Genomic DNA, 24121 nt, shown 5'->3' with positions numbered 1-24121 from the left:
CACTTTTAGATAAAAGTGAGCGTAGTGGGCAAAACTGTGTGAGCGCAGGGGAGGATTGCCTCACTCCTGCTACATGAATACAAACAACGTAACAAAACATGAGGGAACAACTTGACAATATAGGATGCTGTGTCATTCCTTTATGCATGTGCACCTAAATCACATACATTGTACTGTGCCATAAATACACAACTATCCTAAACCCACAACAGTCATTAGTTCAGTTTTGGATTAGAAATCTACTAGTATAACTTGTAATTTAGCAATGACTTAACAACACTTTCAGCTATTAAGAGCTTTCTTTATTGCCATATTGAAAGAATCACCTCCCTATATACAGCATTTCTACATTATGGAGCAGCCTACCTTCCATCAATTAATCATCACCACTTTCATCTTTAATTAAACTCACTATTTTTGAAGCATTCCTCTTCACACACCATCACAGCACTACTGACACACACACACACACACACCCTTGTTCTCTCAAATGTTCTGGGTTGTACAACTGCACACAAAAACACAAATACACAAGGGGGTGTACTGGGTGACACAACGCAGTGTAGGCAAAGCTGTTAACTGCTGACAACAAGGAAGGAGAGTTATATCCGCTCTGATTCCTTCACACACATCAGGCACTCGCAGTGAGAGAGATGAGACGAGGGGGCGAAACAAACAGATGAGATTTCCCCTCGCGCACACACACACACACACACACAATCGCACACACACACACTCTCAATGAACTTACAAAAAAACAACAGATTCTCAAGTTCTCAGTACACTAATGGTTTGTAAAGGCATGCTTGGATGAGTTTGGTGTGGATAAACGTCACCTTTGGGTCAAGTAGAAAAGAGATGGTGAGCTAGCAGGCCTTCTCACAGGTCCAACATCAGTGAACATCTGACGGACATAACATCTTTTCATCGAAGAGTGGAAGTAGTTGTGGTGGCAAAAGGACCTGTGCCCCAGTTCATTCGCTGCCTCCTTTGGTGTCTACATTTGAAGGCAGATGATGTCATAACATTGCACAAGGTGAGTCCAAATTTTAAGACACATTATGCAGTTTTTTTTACAGATTTTTTTACAGATGCGGTGTTGTGGCGACGACCCCAGTATGCGAGAGATGAGACCAAGTGAAAGTAAAATATATATTCAAATTAGCGTTGCAGTTGTGTAGCGGCAAGGATCCAACACAACGAGGATACAAATGACTATGTTCCAACAACTATGGGGGCGCTCACCTGGACTAAATAGAAGGGTAACAGAAATTAGTGACTGATAAGCGTAAAGCGTGAAAACCCAAAACAGGGCAAGGCAGGAAGTGAACTACAAAATAAGAGTATACTAACAGAAACTGAGGCATGGAAATGACAACATAAACAAACTGTCACACTGGCTAAGTCATGGATCGTGACAGTACCCCCACCCCAAGCATGGATCCCAGACATCTCTAAGATGGACGCGAGGTGCATTCACGGCCATTGGGTAATTATACAAGTTGTTTGGGCAAAACCAGCGACCCCCTGAAAACAGCTCCGTGACCTACCAGTTGAGGATCGCTGAACTAGAGCACAAAATTGTAAATGTCAAATAGCGTACCCACAACAAGAAATAAAAGTGGTATGAGCGCAAGGAACTACGTAGTATAGGGGTCACCAACGTTTTTCCTTGTGAGAGCTACTTTTACAAAATGAAAATGGCCAAGAGCTACTAATTTTTGTAACATTTATTTTCAGAGCTTATTTTAAACCCAAACAAAGCGAATATACTTGTTTTACCAGAACATTAACAAAATGCTGGTGTCCACAACTCACATTTTGTATTTCAGAATGCATTTCTTTCTACTGTTCTTTCATTATTAACTGAAAACTTGAATGGGGGGCTACCTCGTGCCCGCGGGCACAATGTTGGTGACCCCTGACGTAGTATAACTCGCAGGCATAGAAGAATTACAGGCACGCTCAGAGCCATGGACAAAGCAAGAAAACAGTCTCTCCATAGGTTTTTTGCAAGATGCATTCCTACTATCCTTGGCAGCTTCCCATCTTTCAAAAGCCTGGCATGCCACTGCTCAGTACAGAAAAAAATCTAAAACTATATCCATTCATCCATTTTCTATGCCGCTTATCCTAATTAGGGAGCAGGGGTCTAAAACTTATTTATTTGGACCCTGTGACCTTGAAATTTCTTATTTTCTTCCCTCTTCACACCTTATAGGTGACATGGCAATGTGTATAGGTGAAGTACATGGCCCAAAGTCAGCCGGGATAAGCTCCAGCTCACCTGTGACCCTGAGCAGGACAAGACGTAGGACATGGATGAATGAACTTCTTATCTTGATATTTCTACTTTTGTCCTTCGTAAACACACTTAAGATCAGCATATGTGCTCATACATGAGAGCAAAGCTGGCAAATAGTAATATGAAAATGACCAAATTATGTAGCTTCTGCACTTGATGAGCTCTAATAGTCATGAGGAAAACAAATAAATCACACTAAGTGTCATTACTGGAACTGAGATCTAATAGGTTAAAAACACATCATTTCATTGTCACAGCTGTAGAGTGTCATGGCAGCCACTATACATCATAGCATTACACGGTGAAGAATCACATGTACATTTGTTATTTCAAGATTTGAGTGTTGTGCTGAAATCCATCATCTTTATACAAAGAAGGCACTGAATAGCACTCACATATTGAATCACGTAGAACAGGGGTGTCGACCTCGTGCCATGGAGGGCCGAGACACTGCAGGTTTTCTTTCCAGACGGTCACTACAGCAGATGATTTTAATGATCAACACCTTCAATTTGAGGGAAGGAGCTCATGACTTCAATCACCAAAAAACTGGTTGGAGAGAACGCTTGCAGCGTCTCGGCCTTCCGCGGCACGGGTTTGACGCATGTGATGTAGAAGAAGCCATCTTTTGGCAACAGTCAAGAAAGCTTAGGTTTGTCCTCATTACTTTTTCTTGCAGCACTTTCATTTTTCTGCTTCTGTCACCTCTACTTCATTTAATCTACATTTTTCAAAAACTACCCCCAATTTTGACACTATAAGTACCTTTAAATATACTATTTAATATCAAGCTTATATGCTGCCTTCTCCCTGTGCTAATGCAGCATTCACCAGTAATGCACATTAAAAACTCTGCAGTTAGTACGGTAATAAATGTTTACAAGAATATCAGTGACTGCACATTAAAGAGTAAAGAGACCAGATGCATTGAGGGGATAAAGATGTCTGAGCTCGTCAGTCTGCCTGAGGAGTAAAAGTCACTCTCCAACAGTTTTCAAAATGTGGCACAATGAGCGTCCAATTAGTGAACACCATGTGATTGAGGCCTCACCTACTCCCCCCAAAAACTTTTTGGAGCATATTTATATACTCAGCACTCAGATTGTCTAGGCATACAGAAACACAAAATGAATGCAAAGAAAGCAGCAACAGCACAAAACCCAAAACATAACTTAATTATAAGAGTTTAAAAAAAACCCGTCACAAATCTATGACTGATATTTCATTATGTATCATACTCTAATATACTTGTACCTCAACACTGCTCAACTATCCTGTACCTTATTACTGTACGGTATATTTCGTCTACATTTTAGATCCCATAGTTTAGATCTTCTCAACATTTTAAACTTTCTAAGCAGATCTGCTTTTAGCATGTCCCAATGCTGCTAGAAAGAGAAGCGGCGCCACCTAACCAACTTTCGTGTGCAACATCTATCTACTGTATATAAAATACTGTATGTAATTTATACTGTGTGATAGCGACCTCTAGCTGTAAAATTGTGACATTGCACGCTATAATGCGATACTGCTATTTAAACCTTTTTAAATTTGGTAGACATTTGCTGTCGACGCACATATGTTTGTAGCAAAATTGGTATAATCGACATCCACATTTTTATGCCGTGTTTTTTCTCATGTATTTATTATAATAAACGTGACAATTAGTGCACGTTTACGTGTCACGTCACCACGTCCTCCGAGCGTCTCGCTGTGGCCGTGACTGTCCTTCATCCGTCCACATCCTGCTAGGCTCGACTCCTGAAACAAGCACACAGTGATGGCCCTGCTCAAGTCCAACAAGGTGTTCTTATGTCTGGGGAACATCACCCCTTCTCTTGGGGTTCTGTCCGCCCGTAACAGGTAAAAAGCAGCATTGTATTGAAATGCTATGGGTATGTCTCAGCAATGGTAGTCTTTGCTGCCAATGCTAGTTTGTATAGCCACAGTTACTTCGTAATTCTTACTAGCTTCACAAGCTCGTATACTTGACTAGCACAGCTAATGCTAGCCGGAAAGCTAAAGCAGACAGGGGTCATAGGGTGACAGCAGGCCTTCCCGTCGGAACTGTCAGCTTCTTTGCAGCAAGCGTGACCTCATTTCGGCTTCATTTCACGGGCAGCGTGAATCTCACGTCCACCTGTTGTGCCAATTTGAGTTGAGCTAATTAATCAGCAAACGATATGGCGTCACTATCGCCCAAACTTGCTAATAATGAAAGTCACGTTGGAATCAGCGCCACTTGCCGTTCAGCTGGTACGCAGAGTTAGAGGGTAGCAGTATTGCAACGGTAGGATATTTAGTCTACAAATGCTGGCAAAGTGATGCAACAAATTACTTGCAATTTGCAATTATTCAGCGCTAATATTGATCATTAATGTTATCGTAAGCGGTCTTTTGATTTCGTGGAGTCAGACGCTGCATTCATTTTGAGCCAAGCGACTTGCCGTTAGTTGACGAATTAGCGTAACCTGATTGGCTACTTTAGTTCACTATCGGTTCGTTGATTGGTTGATTTGTAACACTGTAGTAATACATGCTAGTAGTAATGCCCTTTTAGCTTCTGTTTGGAGGACAAATCGTCTCTTTACGTATTGAGTGTATAAATGCTCATTTTTTAGTCCCAAGTTCCTCCAATTTGAATCAAGTTGTTTATTTATGCTAGCCGGTGCTTGCATTCTGGTTTCTGTGGGTGTGTTTTCTCTCTTACTTCAATCTCACCCTTCTAGTTTGATAAAGTGATATTTATTCTTTAGTTGGGTGCCAACCATGTTACTATCTTAATATATATTATTTATCGAGAGACATGACTGCGGCAGTAACCTTAGCCCGGCCTTTGGTCTATTGATCCCTGATAGCTTGTCTAATGTTTTCAAAAGTTGAAGTTCATCTGTTCAAAGGTTGAACGTGCTAAACTGCAATGGATATCTCCTAATTTTAGCTGCAAAGTTAAGAGGCTTTACAAAGCAGAAGAAACCTGAGACAATATATTAGCCTCACCGGTGGCAACATACGATGACCAAATTTAGTTTATACACATAAAACATTTGCAGAAAAAAGCTGGTTTGTTCAAAATAGTTGCATAGTTGCAATAGTTGACTATCATCAAAATGCAGTGGGAAATAATATTTTTGCTGTAATTTATTTATATTTGTATTTTCTTTTGTTTTGTTTGTCTTGTGTTTCTTAGTCATCGTGGTCTCCTCAGTTCACATGATCAGTTAAGCTCAAGCATTAGGTTCACATGGTGCTACAGTCACATTACTATTATATTAGCATGACCAGTGTGACATGAGGCCATGAAAGGCTTTAGCCTGTTTTATGCTTTCCGCAACCGCGAGGACGGTGCGGGCAAATGACGTCATTTTCGCACCCACTCCCCCTTCAAGCGGTGTGTTGCCATGTTGGAAGTCAAGTAAACAATGGCGAACTTCTTCCGCTGTATGGTAGACGCGTGTTTTCGATTCACTGTAGTTTGGGAGCATACGCCGCACGGAGTGTAAATTCACACACCGTCTCTTGAGCGGATTGCCGCAAGGCTCTTTTCCGCGCGGCACCCTCATGCGGCAAGTATAACCCAACCTTTAAGAGACAGCACGTTTTAAGGTCATATTAGTGATCCTGTGCATTATGGGTGTTTTTTTTTTATCTTTGCAGCTCATGGTGGGGTGGAGTGCAGATGGGTCCCCCCGATCCCATTCTCGGGGTGACTGAGGCCTTCAAGAGGGACACCAACCCCAAGAAGATGAACCTGGGGGTCGGAGCCTACAGAGATGACCAGGGCAAGCCTTTTGTTCTCAGCTGTGTTCGCAAGGTAACGCTGCACATAAACACATGGTGGTGCCCCCTCACTTGGGACAAGTACCTTTTCACATTTGAACCAATACGGTACTGATGCCCGATACCTGGGAATCAGCACCGCTATGGTGCTGATTCATTGGTACTTTTTGTGTGTGGCTATGTGGTAAGAAATGTTAATTTATTATAATAATTATAATGTTATTAATATTTTTTTAATCTAAGATATTTATCTCTCCATATATAATCTTTAACAAATGTATCAAAGTAACATCCAACTGTTTGTATTGAAACATCACAAAATTCTTCAAAAAGAAAACCCTTAAGTATTAAACTATTAAAACTCTGTTCTAAATACTCCTATTCCTTACCCTTCTGAAAGAATTGTGTGATCAGTTTAGAACAAATGAGCAAAAAAAGGTGGAATAAAAATAAATAAAGGTATACAATTTTACAAATTGAAGTACCGTAAATTCTGCTGTACAAGCCCCTATGTTTTTCTTAACCTTTGAGCGCTGCAGTTTATACAGCGATGCAGCTAATTTCTAATCTCGTGACATCCCCTTTACTTCAGAACTACTACGAATTGTTTAAATACTGTGCCGCTCGCGGGTCAGTGAGGAAACGATAGCTTTTTTTTTCTTTTTTTTTGGCAGGAGCCAATCACAAGATATCAGTGCACTCACAACAAGCTTGTCAACCCATTGAAAGTCAGTGAAGGTCATTATATACATGTATACCAGTATCACAACATAAAAGTCTGATTCACTGTGTCATCTTTCAAAGAACACTTTACTAACAGCACTAAATTCATCACACAGCAACTCAGAAGGTGTATACGGTGTTTGCTTGCTCTATCGCGGTTCAACTTTTGCAGATTTGCTGTTTCGTAGAATTTTTTTAGTGCTGCTTTTTTTTTTTAATTTTTTTTTTATTACAGCTTATGAACGCTGTTACAGGCCGAGCCTGGCCCTTTACGAAGAATAGCATTGTGGGATATTGTCTATCTCTTCCCTCTCTTGTCTATCTGTTGTTTTCTGCGTCCTGATTGGCTGTAGACCATTGTCAATCAATTTCCTTTGTGCCGTCCTGCCATGTCTCTTATGTCATCGCTAGCTTGCTTGCTTCCTAGCATGCTTGCTTGCTAGCTTGTAAATCAATCTTCAGTTTGTCTGCAGCAATATTTTTTAACAAGTATCCAAAAACGCTACAGTACAGCGGAACGGTTTCAGGAGGAAAAAGCATGGTCACCGGAGTGAAATATTTGTGAGTGACGTCATAATTTCTTGTGTTGATCATTAAAATTCAAACAAAGGTTTTTTTGAGAGTGTTTAAACAAGAAAGAATTGTGAGAAAATGTTATTGGCTACTTCCCGGATTTCACATATTGTAGGCTATTCTCTAAACTTAACCCCTGTGATAAACAAGGGAACACTGTATACAAATATACAAACATGTCCCAATATGACTTTAAAATGTTGTTTTCCCATAAGGCATTGCGTCTGAGCAACGTGTTCGTTGTGGCACTACAATGATGTCAGCTTCCCTTTTTTTGCTTTGGGCTCTGGGTCCTCTGGCTCCCTCTGGTGGACAGAAGCAGCACTGCAGCACCATTTTCTATGCTTTCTATGCTCTCTTCTAATGAAATGGCTTTCTCAAACAAAATGCATTATGGGAACACTTTCAGATTTTTTTTTCATATAAAACCGTACTGATACATGTTTCTATATTTCTGAGTTATAACGTTTGAGTGTTAGTTGTTGTGTGAGTTTCTTCGTAGCTCATGATTGGCTCCTGTCAAATACAAAGCTGACTGGTCCTTACGGACTCGTGGGCGCCACAATATGCCACTTTATGACGTGGACATGTGCGGTTTTTACACCGATGCGGCTTATATAAGAAAAAAATCTGTTTTTTCCTTTTAAATTTAGTGGATGCGGCTTATACACTGGAATTTGAATGAAACTTTTTTGCTGTGAAGTACATTTACTGTATCTTCATTGCTTGTACAGTTATTTTGAAACATGGTACTTGGTAAATGGTAAATGGTCTCTCACTTGTATAGCGCTTTTCCACCTACAAGGCACTCAAAGCGCTTTGACACTGTTTGCACAATTACCTACTGATGACACCGCATCAGGAGTGCCGCTTGAGCCATACTTTTTGATTTTGCATGACTTGGTGCTTTGTAGAACCAATGGAATTCGGTCTGTGCCTATAAAAGTACCATTTTCAGTACGCATTCCTACCCTTCACTATAAAAAGTTGTATATTCCATAGATGAAGGTGTCTCTCTATTGTGTTCTTCAGGCAGAGGCTTTGATTGCAGCAAAACAGCTGGATAAGGAATATCTTCCCATTGGTGGTTTGGGAGATTTTACCAAGGCTTGTGCCCAGCTTGCTCTTGGTGCTGATAATGAGGTCTTGAAGAGTGGCAGGGTAAGTTAGTGCATTTGCTAATTAAATGCAAACAAAATTGTACTTGGTCATTGCATTTTCAAACCAGTCATCTCGCAACAGAACATCACTGTACAGACCATCTCAGGAACTGGATCTCTGCGCATTGGAGCTAACTTCCTGGTAATGCACCTGTGTGTTTAGCTCTGTTACTCCAAACAAACTCTAAAGTAAGGCTGGATTTTTACATCATGCGTTTTTTTTGTCACAGTCTCGTTTCCATGGAGGTCCCGGTGATGTCTACCTGCCCAAACCTTCCTGGGGCAACCACACACCCATCTTCAGAGACGCTGGCATGCAGCTCAAAGCGTACCGCTACTACGATCCCTCCACATGCGGCTTTGATTTCAGTGGTGCTCTGGAGGACATTTCTGTAAGACACGAGTAGTTATTTTTAAGAGCCAGTCAACAGTATGATCTCATTTTCTATCCTGGAGCTAAAGAATTGTCTATTATGTTTAGAGATTAATTTTAGGGATCCATCTATCCATCTTCTTTCGCTTATCTGAGGTTGGGTTGCGGGGGCAGCTGCCTAAGCAGGGAAGCCCAGACTTGGCTCTCCCCAGCTACTTCGTCCAGCTCCTCCCGGCGGATTCTGAGGTGTTCCCAGGCCAGTTGAGAGACATAGTCTCTCCAACATGTCCTGGGTCTTCCCCAAGTCCTCCTACTGGTTAGACGTGCCCTGAACACCTCCCCTTGGAGGCGTCCGGGAGGCATCCTGACCAGATGCCCAAGCCACCTCATCTGGCTCCTCGCAATGCGGAGGAGCCGCGGTTTCGGCCACTTGTACAGGCGATCTTGTCCTTTCGGTCACTACCCAAAACTCATGACCATAGGTGAGGGTAGGAACGTAGATTGATTGGTAAATTGAGAGCTTTGCCTTTTGGCTCAGCTCCCTGTTCACCACAACAGGCCGATGCAGAGTCTGCATCCCTGCAGACGGCGCACCAATCCGCCTGTCGATCTTGCGTTCCATCCTTCCCTCACTCGTGAACAAGTCCCCAAGGTACTTAAACTCCTCTACTTGGGGCAGGATCTCATCCCCGACCCAGAGATGGCACTCCCCCCTTTTCCGAGCAAGAATCATGGACTCGGACTTGGAGGTGCTGATTCTCATCCTAGCCGCTTCACACTCAGCTGTGAGCCGATCCAGTGAGAGCTGAAGGTCACGGCTCGATGAAGCCAGCAGGGCCACATCATCTGCAAAAAGGGGGCCCCGGTAACCCGCGTCCGGACGAGGGAAATCTTGGTCCAAAGTTGTCTCTTCATTGGGGTCTGTTGAGCCACTCTTTGTCTGGTCCCTCCCCTAGGATCTGTTTGTCATGGGGTGACCCTACCAGAGGCGTAAAAGCCCCCGACAACTTTGCTCCTAGGATCATTGGGACAAGCAAACTCCTTCACCATGATAAGGTGGTCGCTCAGGAAGGAGTTTTTAATTTTAGGGATGTCCTATCATATTGGCATATGGTGTAAAAATTGAATATCAGCCATATAATATACATATGATATATCTGCTCCACACAGCAACAAGCTTGCTGGCTCAGTTAGCATGCCCGTCGTCTGGAATTATTTCAGAATTTCACCTTTGAACCATAAATATTTGTAAGCAAGTCATAAAGAGATGTTCACTGTCGTGCAAGTTCAACACGATGAAAGGATGACACCCATGAAGCTCAGGAGATACTTTTTTATTGGCAAGCATCTCACTCTCACGACACAGCTGTCAAGAGACCAAAAGGACAAAATAGCACACTTGCGACCTTCACAATAAAATGTAGTGTGTTTGTCAGACGGCATCTAACAAATAAGGGTCTCGGGGAAAAAAAGCTTCAGTTCACAATGAAAGCACTGAGTAGCAGTAAGTAAGGTGTCTTCCTTTAATTGACTTTTGTTGAGCCAAAATGTTAAATAAAGCACTTCTTCTATAACTTACATTGCATATTGCAGTATGGTTTATTTTGCACAAACTGTATTTGGGAATCACAGAAAACGAAGCATAATGTGTACATTACACAAGATGTGAACTGACAGTTTGAGGGTAGATCTGCTGCGCTATCACTAACTGTGCTGGACTATATCGGATGACCTTTATGTTAAAAAGTGACCAGTCAATTAAGATTAGAAAAGTGTGGCTAATCTAAACTTGTTTCATTGTATTGTTACAGAAAATCCCAGAGCAAAGCGTGATCCTGTTGCATGCTTGTGCCCACAACCCCACTGGTGTGGACCCCAGGCCTGAACAGTGGAAGGAAATCTCTGACATTGTGAAGGTGCGTACTCATTCTCTCTGTGTAGTTTGAAATCATGCATAAAATGTCTGCACACATATCTTACAATCAACCTTTGTGATAGTTCCAAAGGCATCGTAGATAACTACACCGCTCACGTTTATTGACTTGTGTCTGTCCTGGCCCCTTTTTACCCCCACCTTTCAGAAACGTAACTTGCTGGTGTTCTTTGACATGGCGTACCAGGGCTTTGCCAGTGGAGACATAGATCGTGATGCCTGGGCTGTGCGCTACTTCATTGAGCAGGGCCACAACATCCTTCTGTCCCAGTCCTTTGCCAAAAACATGGGTCTCTATGGTCAGTCTCAATGCACTATGGCAGGTTTTACCAAAATAAATGTAACTTTAGGCTACAAACCAACATAAATTATCATTTCATTTCTTATTGTTAGCTTTTTAAATAAAGGCTACCATCAAGACAGCCACATAGGGACAAGGGGTCACTGATTAAGTCTTGATCACCACCTAGTGGTCAAGTCTTGTCAGTTAACATGGTCCTTATCAAGTGTATGGTTTCATACTGAAAGCAGCAGTCAGTAGTCATGGGGGTACTGTTCATACTGTGTCCTTGTTGATATTTACAGGTGAGCGTGTGGGAGGCTTCACTGTGGTGTGTAAAGACAATGAGGAGGCAAAGAGGGTGGAGTCTCAACTGAAGATCCTCATCAGACCCATTTACTCCAACCCACCAATGAATGGTGCAAGAATTGCTACAACTATTCTTAACACGCCTGACCTGCGTTCACTTTGGTAAAGATTGCTAGATTACTGTGTAGAAATAATGGCATATCTCAAAAGTGCATTTTTTACTGTCTGTGTGGCAGGCTGGAGGAAGTCCATGGGATGGCCAATCGCATCATCAAGATGAGAGAACAGCTCGTGGCCGGCCTGAAAAAGCATGGCTCCTCCCACAACTGGCAGCATGTCATCGACCAAATTGGCATGTTCTGCTTTACAGGCCTGAAACCTGAACAGGTACACCAGTGCGTCTCAAATAGTGGGGAGTTCCCCCCTGGAGGGGGGGCGTGAGATGCAGGGAGTACTTTCAGTGTTGTGCAGACCTAGGGGGGTGTTGGGCACTAAGGTACACGCGCACATGCAAATGCGTTGCTGTGCTTCCCAAAATAATACTGCCCAAACCAAGTGTCAACCTGTATAGGCGTAGTGTCACATCTCTAAGAAATTCAGAATAGCAACTCAAGTACTGTTCTTCTCCATTCATTTTTTTTTCCTCTTGCAGGTTGAACGCCTGACGAAAGAGTTTTCAGTGTACATGACCAAGGATGGCAGGATCTCCATGGCAGGCGTGTCCTCTGGCAACGTGGGATACTTGGCAGAGGCCATCCATGCTGTCTCAAAGTAGAATGTATTTCTCCTCCTGGGAGAACAACATTCAATTAGCGAGGTTGAAGGAGATTTGATATATCACTCACTCTCCTCCATTTCACTTCTAGTGTACGGTTCGGCATCTTTGTAGGACTTCATCAGCCTACTGTCCAACTAGTTTCTGTTAAAATGGTTTACTTATTTTGTACGTTTTCCCCCCAAAAAATATAATTTAACAAGAGTCCCCTGCTAAATTGTTAAATGTGTACATCTGACAGAGATAGATAGCCTTCGCTTATTGTATGAAACAAGCATTGCTGCTGTTCTGCTTCTTCATTGTAAAATTACAAGTGAGCAGCTGATTGGCTGTGTGAAATAAAAGCAAGTGTGAATGTTGTCTTTAAGGGTGGAAGCACTTTATGCAAAGAAAGCACTATTTGAGTTTCCGGATTGGCACTGCTCTGCTGTAGTATGACAAACTTGATTAGTTCATTTTCTGAACTAATCAATCATTCAGTACTCTTATTATCATTGTTTTGGAATGTACTTAATCTGTATCTTAGCAGTTTTCACAATTTAATCAAATGGACTTTTAACTATAGTTGTTAGTGGAACAGCAGTTTCTCAGTTCATTTTTTCGTGTTAAACCACAACAGACAAATCAGGCAAGCCAAAAATGCTAATTGAGCTCATGATGTTTATTAAATTCATTCACTTCTTTACGCCGGCTTATTTCAACAACAAGGACTTTGTATTTAATATTGGTACAGCCAAGTGGGGGCTTTCCCGTATCATTTCTTTCATCTCCACGACTTGAACAGATCTGGCATTTGGGAATGTGGATGGTATTTTTTTGAAAGTCATCTTTTGCCTCTGTATTCTGCATAATAAAACATTGGTCATGTACATTACAGAACTACAATAAATCATTGTAGAATATCTGCTCTTGTCATATTTATTATAATAATGAGGTCACTTTTTAATCAAGTATATTGGGTCATTACACTACGGTACTCTATTTTACTTACCTGTAAATGTGTTTATTCAAAATGAATCAGTGTTCGTGATTCTACATTTGTAGCAGAAATGATCTGCAGTTAGGTATGAACAAGTACAGTGGACTACAATACCCACAATGCCACAGTCACGTGAGCACTTGTCACGTGACAATCAGGCTCTCAAAACAATAGAAACGGCATTTAAGGCTCTTTGAAGGGAGCCGGATCTCCAGGAGACGCTCAAAGAGCTGTTTAAAAGACTGGCTCGTTATACTTATTGTATTTATTTTTTATACGTCAACCGAGGTATCCCGTAGTTATCAATATATCAGAACGGCTAGTGGTGAGAATTGTTCTGAAAAAGTTATTATAATTTCATATGGCTTGTGTTATCATTCTAAACATTACATAAGGTGGTGCCATATCCCCATGCCTTTACACTGCGATCAATAGAACTTTGTGGCACAAAAACTATGCAGGCTACAGATAACTACCATGCAAAACAACTTTACAGTAATTTCTTCCACACAATAAAATTTGTACATCACAATATAGAAAAAAAGAATAAAATGTATATTTTAAAAATGTCACGAGTCCTTCACCTGAAGGGTCAGACTCAGACACACAGGGCACAGGGTGACAAAGAAAGGCATCTAAGAATGACTTGATTTTATATGCAACCGGGAGTCGGTTCTCATCGTGCACACAGAAGAGTCGTTCAAAAGACTCGACTCGTTCGCGAACGTTACAATCAGAGACAGTATAGCGCTGCTTCGGTTACAACTGGAGGTCCTTTCTGAATGACCGAGCTATAGTTGGAATTTTTTTACTATTTTTGTCCTCTTCGTGTCGCCGAAGAGAGCCCATATTGGTGAAGATAAACACTGTAAGTATTTCTGTTTTTTTTTGATGAATGAACGTGGTGCTGGCGTTTTTGGCAATGTAGCTAAATGAGCTAACAGCCAGGACTGATTGAAAAACAATGGGCTTGAGTGCCCTGACAGCTCTCTATTGTTACGGTAATGAGAATGACTGAGTACTTTTAATTTGCATATCATGTTTTGATTGAGTTTCGGTCCACATTGTCTGTAGTCAATGTAGTCATCACCACGTAATGTAATGTTAGCTCCACTTCCACTTCTTCTGCTGACCTCACTGGAGATCCACTAGTTTGTGTAGGTAACATCTCACAATTTCTGTCGCTTTTTAAAATTCAGTATCCTAAGAGTTTCAAGATACATCTGTACTATCGATCCATAGTATGCAAGAGTAAATGTTGTGTTAAATTTTTGGACTCGATGCTTTTGTTTTTCTTCAATGAAGGACTAATTTGCATTGATTCAGTCTATTGTAAGACATGGGGAGTTGCCATGTGTCTTTGCACACGCTTGTAAAATACAGAGTTGCAGAACATCAACATATTAACGAGGAAGGAGTTTAGCAGGTTTTTACCAAACACAGTTTATGCACCGATGCTTACAGCTGGTAATGTGGATAATTTGTTTCCAGTTCTTATCCAAACTTTAATTTGCATTATGCTCATGTGTCATAGGACGATCTAAAGTCTACATGTATAAATTCTTTCATTCCAGGTTACCAAATGGATCCACCAGGTCACGAATAGTCATTACAACAAGCAGTATTGGCTACTTTCTATTTTGGACACTCAGGATTTATTTTTCAATCCAAACTGTTTTTCTTAAACCTGGATCACAGAGTTGGAGACTACATTTCTGGGGTGCACAGGACTCTGCAACCCAATCTACTATTAGTTAGCTCATGGCAATCAACACTGATATTGAGGACTGGGGAGTAGTCGGCAGTAATGATTCAGGAGAGCGAGCGTGGCTCTTGCAAAGCCCCAGCGTGGACTCTGTACAGCATCTTGAGTCGGAGAAGAGGGAGAGTAGGGGAGTGTCGTCCTGGGGAGCCGTCTTTATCGTGGTGAACGCAGCTTTGGGAGCAGGTCTACTCAACTTCCCAGCAGCCTTCAACATGGCTGGAGGAGTCACGGCAGGAGTGATGCTCCAAATGGTGAGGCCTCCCGTAATTGTCCTTATGCAACTGCACAGGATGTTCAGTATTGTGTCTTAAAATAAGAGTATAATCTAGTTTTTCTTGTACCTCTGTTGAATTTCAACAACTAATCAGAACTAGCAATATTATAACATGATAATGCAATTCTCCTTGTTTTTCTTTTTCAGTTTATGCTGATCTTCATCATCAGTGGGCTAGTGATTTTAGGCTACTGCTCCCAGGTTAGTGACACCTTCACACTCTCAACGTGTCTCTTTTACTCCGATCATCCTCACATCTTCACACATAGTTCCCCCCATCATTTGTAGTAAAATGCGTAGAGCAGCATTGTGCAAGAGAAACACAGACTTTCACTTCCTCAATGACACATTGACTCAGATTTGTCATGTTTGGTCTAGTATGTTAATAGTGGTTAATGAAATTGTAATTGAGTTGCTGCTATGACAACGGCCACAACGTTAGGTGCACTATCCTCTATTAAGGTACAAAACAAGATCTATATTATAATTTCCACACCACCACAATCTACAACAACATACAGTATCCATCTGCTTTGGCTTCCTCAGGTCAGCAATGAGAGCACCTATCAGGAGGTCGTTCGAGCCACCTGTGGAAAAGCCACAGGAGTCTTGTGTGAGGTCGCCATCGCCATTTACACCTTTGGCACTTGCATCGCTTTCTTCATCGTAATTGGAGACCAGCTGGACCGCTGTAAGTAGATGAATCTATACATCTAGCTGTCTATTTTAGTAGCTAGTACGGTGTTAGTGATCCCTCGTTTATCGTGGTTAATTGGTCCCAGACCAGTCCGTGACAAGTGAACTTCCGCAAAGTAGGATTCCTTATTTATAAATGGAATATTTTTGTAGAGCATAGGAAACCTGTTTACAACCTTCTAAATAAGGGTTTTCACTTTATTAGAACACTCTAGACATGAAATGACACTCGTATTACCCAATATAATAGACATAATAAGAGTAAATAAGCCATATAAGACATAAATAAGTCTCATGCTCTTGTGTGTTACTGTAAATGTATTCCCTAGGGGACTGGAGTGACAGGCGGACAAGAAGTGACGTTGGGGGTTCAGAGTTGTGTATCAGCTGTGCATGGGCAACAGCGGTACCCCTTGTTTTCATTAGAGGTCTTTACTAGGTATTACTGTGCCTGATGTGAGATAATTCAGACCTGCGATAAAAGGCTGTTGTTCCAGTGATCAAGTCTGGTGTGTCTCACTGAATATTACAGTCAAATTACTGACACTTAGTGACCAGTGTAAAAAACTACATATTGAATGCGTCTTTTGAATGCCTTATGCTGTATTTGTGTTTTAGTTCATTTATCCATTATGCTTGAAAATGCTTCATTTTCCTGTGGTCATGAGCTTTAGGTAGTGACCGAAAGGACAACATTGCGGCTACAAGCGGCCAAAATGAGTTTTCTCCGTAAGCTGGCTGGGCTCTGTGTTGAACGTATTTTAGTGATGTTGTGCATGAATTGCTCCTTCCAAATATTAAATGCTGTTACAGTTCGCCTTTTTCAACGCAGCCTGCCACACTGGTTAGAATAGAAGTAAGGTGACAGCCAGTGTGGTCACTTGACTGGACATATCTCCATATTGACGATAAGTGGGCGAGCGCACGTGTGAAGTCTGCCAAGAGATTGTTACAGTCCTACTGTATCATGAAGAGGTCCACTGAGCCTGCTGTTACAATTTGCTTGTGTGGTTTGGCTCACAGCTCACCTTTTTATCCTGTCATGAAGCATCTCAATGCTGACTGACATCAGGATGACAAAGATAATGTGATGATAATCATGTGATTTTCATAACAGCAGCACTAAAACCATCCAATAAAGTTCTTGAGACTGTCAAAGTACAGTGACACCGGTGGTGTACCAACATATAAAGATAACAATATGTCGACTACTCTTGTAACTTGTCTCAGCAACACGTTAAAAATGATTTAAGTTTTCTAGACGAGTGCTCCTACATCCTGCTTGTTTTTACTTTTCCTCAAGTTTATTTAAACAGGAAGTCAAAGCTGGTGCCTTCACTGATGAGGAAAAAGAACACATAGTTTGTTAGTACTCAGCTTTTTAGCACCACATTTGTGTTGCTCATGTGACCACATCATGCAGCGCTATGTCCTAACATGCTGACAACAACTAAATTTGTCTCCTTGCCGGGTCTGAAATTAGTCTGTGACCTTCCATGGCTTCTTCCAAGCCGTGTGACTTTTTACCTGCTCGTCCTTCTCACGTTTCTTTTTTGTTGTCACAGTGATTGCTGTGGTGGCTCATGAAGGGGATGATGCCGTCAGCAACTACTGGTACACCGACCGCAAATTTACCATCGTTGTCACCGCAGTCCTGGTCATTCTTCCTTTGTCCATCCCCAAAGAGATTGGATTCCAGAAATATGCCAGGTACCTCACCTCATAAACTGCTTACCTCATCTGAGAAGGTTATGTTCTCATCATCACATGCAACCTAGGTTCCCAAAGTGGGAGTACGCCAATTGTAATGGGGGTACGTGAATAAAAATAAAAATGAAAAACAATTAGTGCTGAACACTCAAAATTACTAGTGTGCCTGAATGCCTCACGGCGCAAGGAGAATGGAGAAGAAAGGAGATACACCACGAAGTTGTTCGTTGCTCTGTGTGCATCGTATGAAGAAGTAAGTACGTTTGATGATTTTGTGCTTTAAGAGTGTTCTTCTTGAATATTTAATTTACGGTACGATACGGTATTGGCGTACCAATCCCTGCACGGCGCTGCAGTGAAAACCTGTCACTGTGAGTGGGGGCTCTCCCTGAAAATGAGGCTTTAGCATTGATTGTACGTATTGTTCTTATACTGCTTTATCATGATTGTTCAACGTTTCCCTTCAATTTTGTAATAAATTAATATGCAGATTTAAACCATAGCCATCGTGAGTAGACAAAAAAAGTGAAGCTCACATTCAAGCCATTCAAACGGAAGAATGCCAACATCAGACTGGACTAAAAGATGAATACTTATCTATTTATCAGTGCTCATGTGAAACTTTATCAAAATGTGTCCATGCAAAATTCAAATTTTGGACCCGGCATGACTATAAAATTATTTAACCAATTAATAATGTACAGTATTTTAAGTTAATTACGATAAAAAGGTTTTGTTTAAGGGTGCAGGAGTAGGGGGTACATGGCTTCAGGTCAAATGTCTGAAGGGGTACGCCACTGTAAAAAGTTTGGGAGCCACTGACATACAACATTGGTGCCGTTTAATCATTTCTTGTAACTTTTTTTTTTATATTGTTTTTTTTTTTTTTACATGTTACTTACATTTTTTTAGGGAATCATGTATCACAACACATCATCATCACATCTGCAAATAAATTTCATTAAGATGATAGAAATTACTATTTTTTAGCTTTGCAAGATCTGCTTTGCTTGCTTGATGCAACACAAAAACGTCTGATAATTTCAATGAGACTTTGTGGAAGGGTGGTTGTTGAGCCAATTGAGCATCATTTATCATTTATTATAAATTTATTATAAGAATTTATTTATAAGAATTTTATGAAATTTCCTAAATTTGTCAAGAACGTGCGAATATCAGGCATATGCAGGAGGCGTTAAGATGTACAATTTCCTTCCTTCCATTATTTGGCCTCTCTACTGTCCTCTAGTTGTTCTTACATCTTTAATCCCAACTGTGTCCCTCTCTTTTTGCAGTGCTCTGAGTGTGATGGGAACCTGGTATGTTACCACAGTGGTGATTATAAAATACATCTGGCCTGATAAAGAGGTCACGCCAGGAGTTTTTCCCACCAGGTGAGGGCGCCACACAAGTACTCTTTTCTTATTTATCACCTACCATGTGTTATTTTGATCCATGCTAGAAAACTGTGTTGACATCTGTTATGTTATTCATACTTTATCCCTGTGTTTATTCCAGTTCTGCGTCATGGACTGCAGTGTTCAATGCAATGCCCACCATATGCTTTGGTTTCCAGGTAAGTGAATACATGTAAGATCATAAAAATGCTAATCTTTCCGGCACTGGAATTTTAATGGATATGTTTATTAACCTGTCATCTTCTTTCCAGTGCCATGTCAGTTGCGTGCCCGTGTTCAACAGCATGAGCAAGAAAGCCATCAAACCTTGGGGGCTTGTCGTCACTTTCAGCATGATTATCTGCCTCTTTGTTTACACAGGGACAGGTACTGTCGGCATATGTCTTTGAGCAATACTGTTATTATGATGTATTATTTATAATGTACTATTGCACTACAAAGTTGATGTGATTTGTTCCATATTTATTTGTTTATTCTAATTCTGTTTTCTTTTTTTTATTGTCTCTCTCATGTCTTGCCTTATTTGTTTTATTTTATTTTGCGATTAAGTTCATTATGACATTTTTGCGGACCTGCTGGAAAAATGTGAAATTCAAAAACAAAATGACAGAAGTATTTGTTCGTCCAATATTGTTTTTTTTTCCCCTTTGTTCAGGTGTCTGTGGTTACCTGACATTTGGCTCTGTTGTCAGCCAGGATGTACTGATGTCATATCCTTCTGATGACATTGCTGTGGCCATCGCCAGAGCGTTCATTGTCGTTTGCGTGGTCACCTCCTACCCTATTTTACATTTCTGCGGCAGGTAAGGACATAAACCTTTGTTTGAAGGCCAACTTTGCAGTTCGGTGGTCTGAATTATATAAATAATGACAGAGCTGTATAAAAAAAAAAAAATCTCTGTTTTGATCAGAGTTGTTTAATGTCACTGTTTACTTTTGTAGTAAAATGTTTCTAATATTTTAGATACATCTGTGGTTTGTACTGTAAATAATGTTGTATATGTGCTCAAAATACTTTAGTAATATTAGTATAGCACTGAATAGTCACATACACATACTGTAAATGGCATTATCCATCCATCCATTTTCTATACCGCTTCATCCTCATTAGGGTCGCGGGTAAATGGCATTATGTCAGTCGTATTATCCTGTTGTTGCTTCATCATTTCACATGTGCACTCATCATGTCTTGCAGGGCAGTTATTGAGGGTCTGTGGTTGCGCTTGCAAGGCGAGCAGGTGGAGGTGTGTGTGTGGCGCGAACAGAGGCGGAGGATCCTGCAGACGCTCCTGTGGTTCGTCATCACTCTCGTTCTCGCGCTCTTCATCCCAGACATCGGCCGCGTCATCTCGCTAATTGGAGGACTGGCGGCCTGCTTTATCTTTGTCTTTCCAGGTATCATGACTTCCTTGTGTTTAGTGTGTGCTGCTTAAATGCCATACAGTCATGTTCCATTTCCCGTTTGACAGGTTTGTGTTTGATGCAAGTCAAACTGTCAGAGACAGATCGTCGAACTACCAGGTGAGTTGTTGCATTTTAATTGTATTCTTCTTTTTCCTGTGGTCAATAATAATATAGTGTACACAATAACATGCATCTTTGAATTCAGCCACTCAGGACTAACAGTCTTATGTTCAAATGACTTACAATGGGTTGAACTCCATTATAGATTACAGTTTAGAATGTTGACACAGGAGTTTAAAGGGATAGTTCGGATTTTTTGACATGAAGTTGTATGACATCCTCGTCAGCATTGTAGTCCAATAACAGCGACTCACCCCCCACTTGGTCTCCTACATCCAGTTCTGGTCAGATTTCCTTGATGAAGAACGTAGTTCGGCATAGTTGCTGGGGACAATTAAGTAGAGTTTGGCTTCTCAAAACAATATGCCTTCAAAAGATTAAAACATTTGCATCACAAAATGCCTTCTCAAAAAACCTCAAAAAAAGCTTGCCGTTATATTTGTCTCCCGCCGTATCCCTGCGCACTGTCGCCAGCGTGTTCATGTGTATGTGACAAGGACATTTGCGTCTTCTTCCGCTGTGGAACACATACGTAAACAAGATGGCCGCGGCGCTCCGTCGCGGAAGTCTTCGTGCCATACACATGAACGCACAGACGACAGCGCACAGGAATACAGCGAGAGACAAATATATAACGCCAAGCGTTTTGTGAGGTCTGATTTTTTTTTTTTTTGAGAAGGCATTTTTGTGATGCAAATGTATTAAGATTTTGAACGCATATTGTATTGAGAAGTCAAACTCTTTACTTAATTGTCCCCAGCAACTAAGCGGAACTACGTTCTTCATCAAGGAAATCTGACCAGAACTGGGCTTAGGAGACAAAGTGGGGGGTAAGTCGCTGTTATTGGACGACAATGCTGATGAGGATGTCATACAACTTCATGTCAAAATACCCCAACTATCCCTTTAACAACATCTCAAAAATAACAATGATGATCACTGAATGGACACTGTTTGGATAAAATATAATCAGAAGTTTTGCTAAAATCTCCATTTTATGACTCCATCTTAATTGTCTTCATACAAAGACATTTGAGACAATTAAAACAAATTCTAACTTTGGTGAACAGTTTGAGAAAACCCTTTTCTTAGTACACAAGCAAGGTTCATAAAGGCAGTTAATGACTAACATATACAAGTTGAAGTTATTATTAGTGTTTTTTTTATGACTGCTGGTCATATAAACTAAGAAATGATCAAATTAGACTGGCCAGTTGTGATTTTGATAATACTGTACCGTAAAGACTAATTATAGACGAGGCGTACATTTTCTTAACTGAAAAGAGGTCAGGGCATAATTTGAAGCTAGCGATAATTGGAGAGAAGCTGTTATTTCAGATTTACTGTTTTCTATACAGTATAACAACATTTTAACTTACCGCAATTTCTGGACTATACAGTGCAAAGGTATGTACTGCAAGCTGCACTCACTAAATTTAAAGAGATTTGTTTTAAGCCACATTTGTCCACGTCGTACCATGGGATATATAGTACTGTACATAGAATGATGTTACACTTTTTTTTAACCTTTTGGTTACCGTAAATGCTTTTTTTCCCCAAACAGTGCGTGTAATATGGCTAGTTAAACAGGAGCCTTCAGAAAAGTCACACATCACCGTCCTCTTCCTCGGAACTAAAGCCACTCAAGTCGTCTTGACAAGCATCACAATTGAACAGCCTCATTCTTTCATCACACACACTTTGTCAGTCGCGCTGTGTCTTTCGTTGTCGCTCATTGTTGTCTCGACGCAAATTAGCCATTTAGCTTGAGCTATCCTCATCATTCAGTCCAGCCGTACAAAACCCGTTGGTGATAGTAGACGGTTGGCGGTCCGAGTAGTCCAAACACAAGCCGTAGTAATTCTACACTTGATCAAACTTGCTTAAGATGTGTCAGAGGTCGCTGCATAAGACTTCAAAACGTGCTATTGGCTTGCAATTCAGTCGTTCGCGTCCCTACTCCCTGAAGCCGCACTCTAAGCATCATGGGAAATATAGTTTTAGTCACAAATTAGCCGCATCACTGTACAAGCCGCAGTGTTCAAAGCATGAGAAAAAAAGTAGCGGCTTATACATTGGAAAAGACGGTCAATAATGATTTGGAGTGCATGAGATAGTAGAAAAGAAAAAGGTAGCTGTGTTTGACCACAGTCATTTATTACCAAATATATTGCACAACACAGCAGCAACAGAACCCATGTTATAATAGCGGTAAGGCGAAAACCGCTCGACCAGCATTAATACCACTGATGAGTTCATTGCTAAGGCAAGTGTAACACGCATGAGTTTTACACCAACAACTGAGTAACGCAACCAACTTTTTAAAGCGCAGAGATAATGAGTTTGATAAAAGATAAGTAGATAAGTGAAGCCGACCACTCATGATGCTTAAAATGCAGCTACTGCCATCTTGTAGAGTTAATACAACAACATCAGGCAGTCGCTAATACTGTTATTTAATTAGCAGGCGCTAATTAGAGACCCTGGTAGTTATTTGCCTTTGTAGACCACACACCCGGCAACTCTGCGATCAATTCAACAGAGAAGTTATGTACTGTATAGAAGAAAGGTGAATGGATGGTCTTAAGTAGCTAGGTCTGACTGGTGTTTCATTCCCAGCTGGCATGGACAGGTGGTCTTCGGTGTCATCATGGTTATGCTCGGAGCATTCATCTTTGGCCTCACTACGACTAACTCCATCTATCAGGATGTCGTCAGCTAAAAGGATTCGTTTCTCTCCGAGCCGGCAGACGTCGCTGTGGGCTGAAGTGCAGTCTCAATCCAGTGCTGCTATCATGAACTACAAAGCTTCTCATGCATGACAGGTTCTTTAAGTCAAGCCAGACCTCCACATCATTGCACATCTGTACTTTAAGACCAGGAGTCAAGCGAAGACACACCAGAATACCGAGTCAGCCTCGGACACTTTTGTCTTTTGGGTATCATGTTGAAATTTGCATGTCTATTTTAAAATGTTGGTTTTACCCTGCAGCTGAATGCAGTCATTCCTCAGCGACTTATGCTGTAATTCTGTTCAGGTGAATCAATCCTAAATGGACTTTGTATTGAAGACCTCACAATCAAATAGATTTTTAGAATGGAATCGCACAAATTTGTATATTACATGTCACAGTGGCAAGAACAAGTGCAGTAAGTCAGAGGATAATCTAATTATGGTCCAAATTCATAATTGAAATCAGAGTTACATACACATTTTAATGTTTTAACTTGGTAACATTTGCCTGAAATGTTTGACTCTGCTTCCAAGTACCGTACTACAATAACAATGTGCAGGACCGCTAACTTGACGCTGTATAGATCTGAGGTGCCATGCAGGACAAGCAGCACCCATCTGGTGCACAATGTGAGACTAAAATTGGTTTGACAATGTTACTGTGACTGTATACAAAATCCTAGCATTTAAGAATCCATTACTGAAAGTGTGTACAAGATACCACCTGGGTGAACAATTTAAGTTCTGCAGTAAATAGAATGTAGTGTGAAGGCTTAAACCAAAGTCAGAAGTTTTGTCTTGAGCTCCAGT

General features: G+C 41.0%; 2 protein-coding genes across 2 annotated transcripts in view; both read left to right on the top strand.

Moving 5' to 3' along the window:
* The first annotated feature begins 3999 nt into the window (after positions 1-3999).
* Positions 4000-13115, top strand: got2b (glutamic-oxaloacetic transaminase 2b, mitochondrial). Its single transcript, XM_054771869.1, has 10 exons — positions 4000-4168; positions 5963-6119; positions 8414-8542; positions 8624-8683; positions 8772-8933; positions 10726-10830; positions 10996-11146; positions 11433-11598; positions 11673-11823; positions 12089-13115. The coding sequence occupies exons 1-10, from the start codon at positions 4086-4088 to the stop codon at positions 12209-12211; spliced, it is 1287 nt and encodes a 428-aa protein (XP_054627844.1). The 5' UTR covers positions 4000-4085; the 3' UTR covers positions 12212-13115.
* Positions 13116-13916: 801 nt separating this feature from the next.
* Positions 13917-24121, top strand: part of slc38a7 (solute carrier family 38 member 7) — a 10445-nt gene continuing 240 nt past the window's right edge. The window contains exons 1-12 of the mRNA XM_054770728.1: positions 13917-14058; positions 14765-15206; positions 15377-15430; positions 15776-15920; positions 17491-17635; positions 18931-19029; positions 19154-19211; positions 19305-19419; positions 19709-19856; positions 20249-20448; positions 20523-20574; positions 23197-24121. The exon at positions 23197-24121 is cut by the window's right edge and continues 240 nt beyond it. Of these exons, the coding sequence (XP_054626703.1) occupies positions 14952-15206; positions 15377-15430; positions 15776-15920; positions 17491-17635; positions 18931-19029; positions 19154-19211; positions 19305-19419; positions 19709-19856; positions 20249-20448; positions 20523-20574; positions 23197-23299 (1374 nt within the window). The 5' untranslated portion in view covers positions 13917-14058; positions 14765-14951 and the 3' untranslated portion in view covers positions 23300-24121. The remainder of the gene's footprint in view (positions 14059-14764; positions 15207-15376; positions 15431-15775; positions 15921-17490; positions 17636-18930; positions 19030-19153; positions 19212-19304; positions 19420-19708; positions 19857-20248; positions 20449-20522; positions 20575-23196) is intronic.

This window comes from Dunckerocampus dactyliophorus, chromosome 3, assembly GCF_027744805.1.
Source record: "Dunckerocampus dactyliophorus isolate RoL2022-P2 chromosome 3, RoL_Ddac_1.1, whole genome shotgun sequence".
Lineage (NCBI taxonomy): Eukaryota > Metazoa > Chordata > Actinopteri > Syngnathiformes > Syngnathidae > Dunckerocampus > Dunckerocampus dactyliophorus.
Note: the sequence above shows the minus strand (reverse complement) of the source record. Positions and strands in the feature narration are given on the sequence as shown.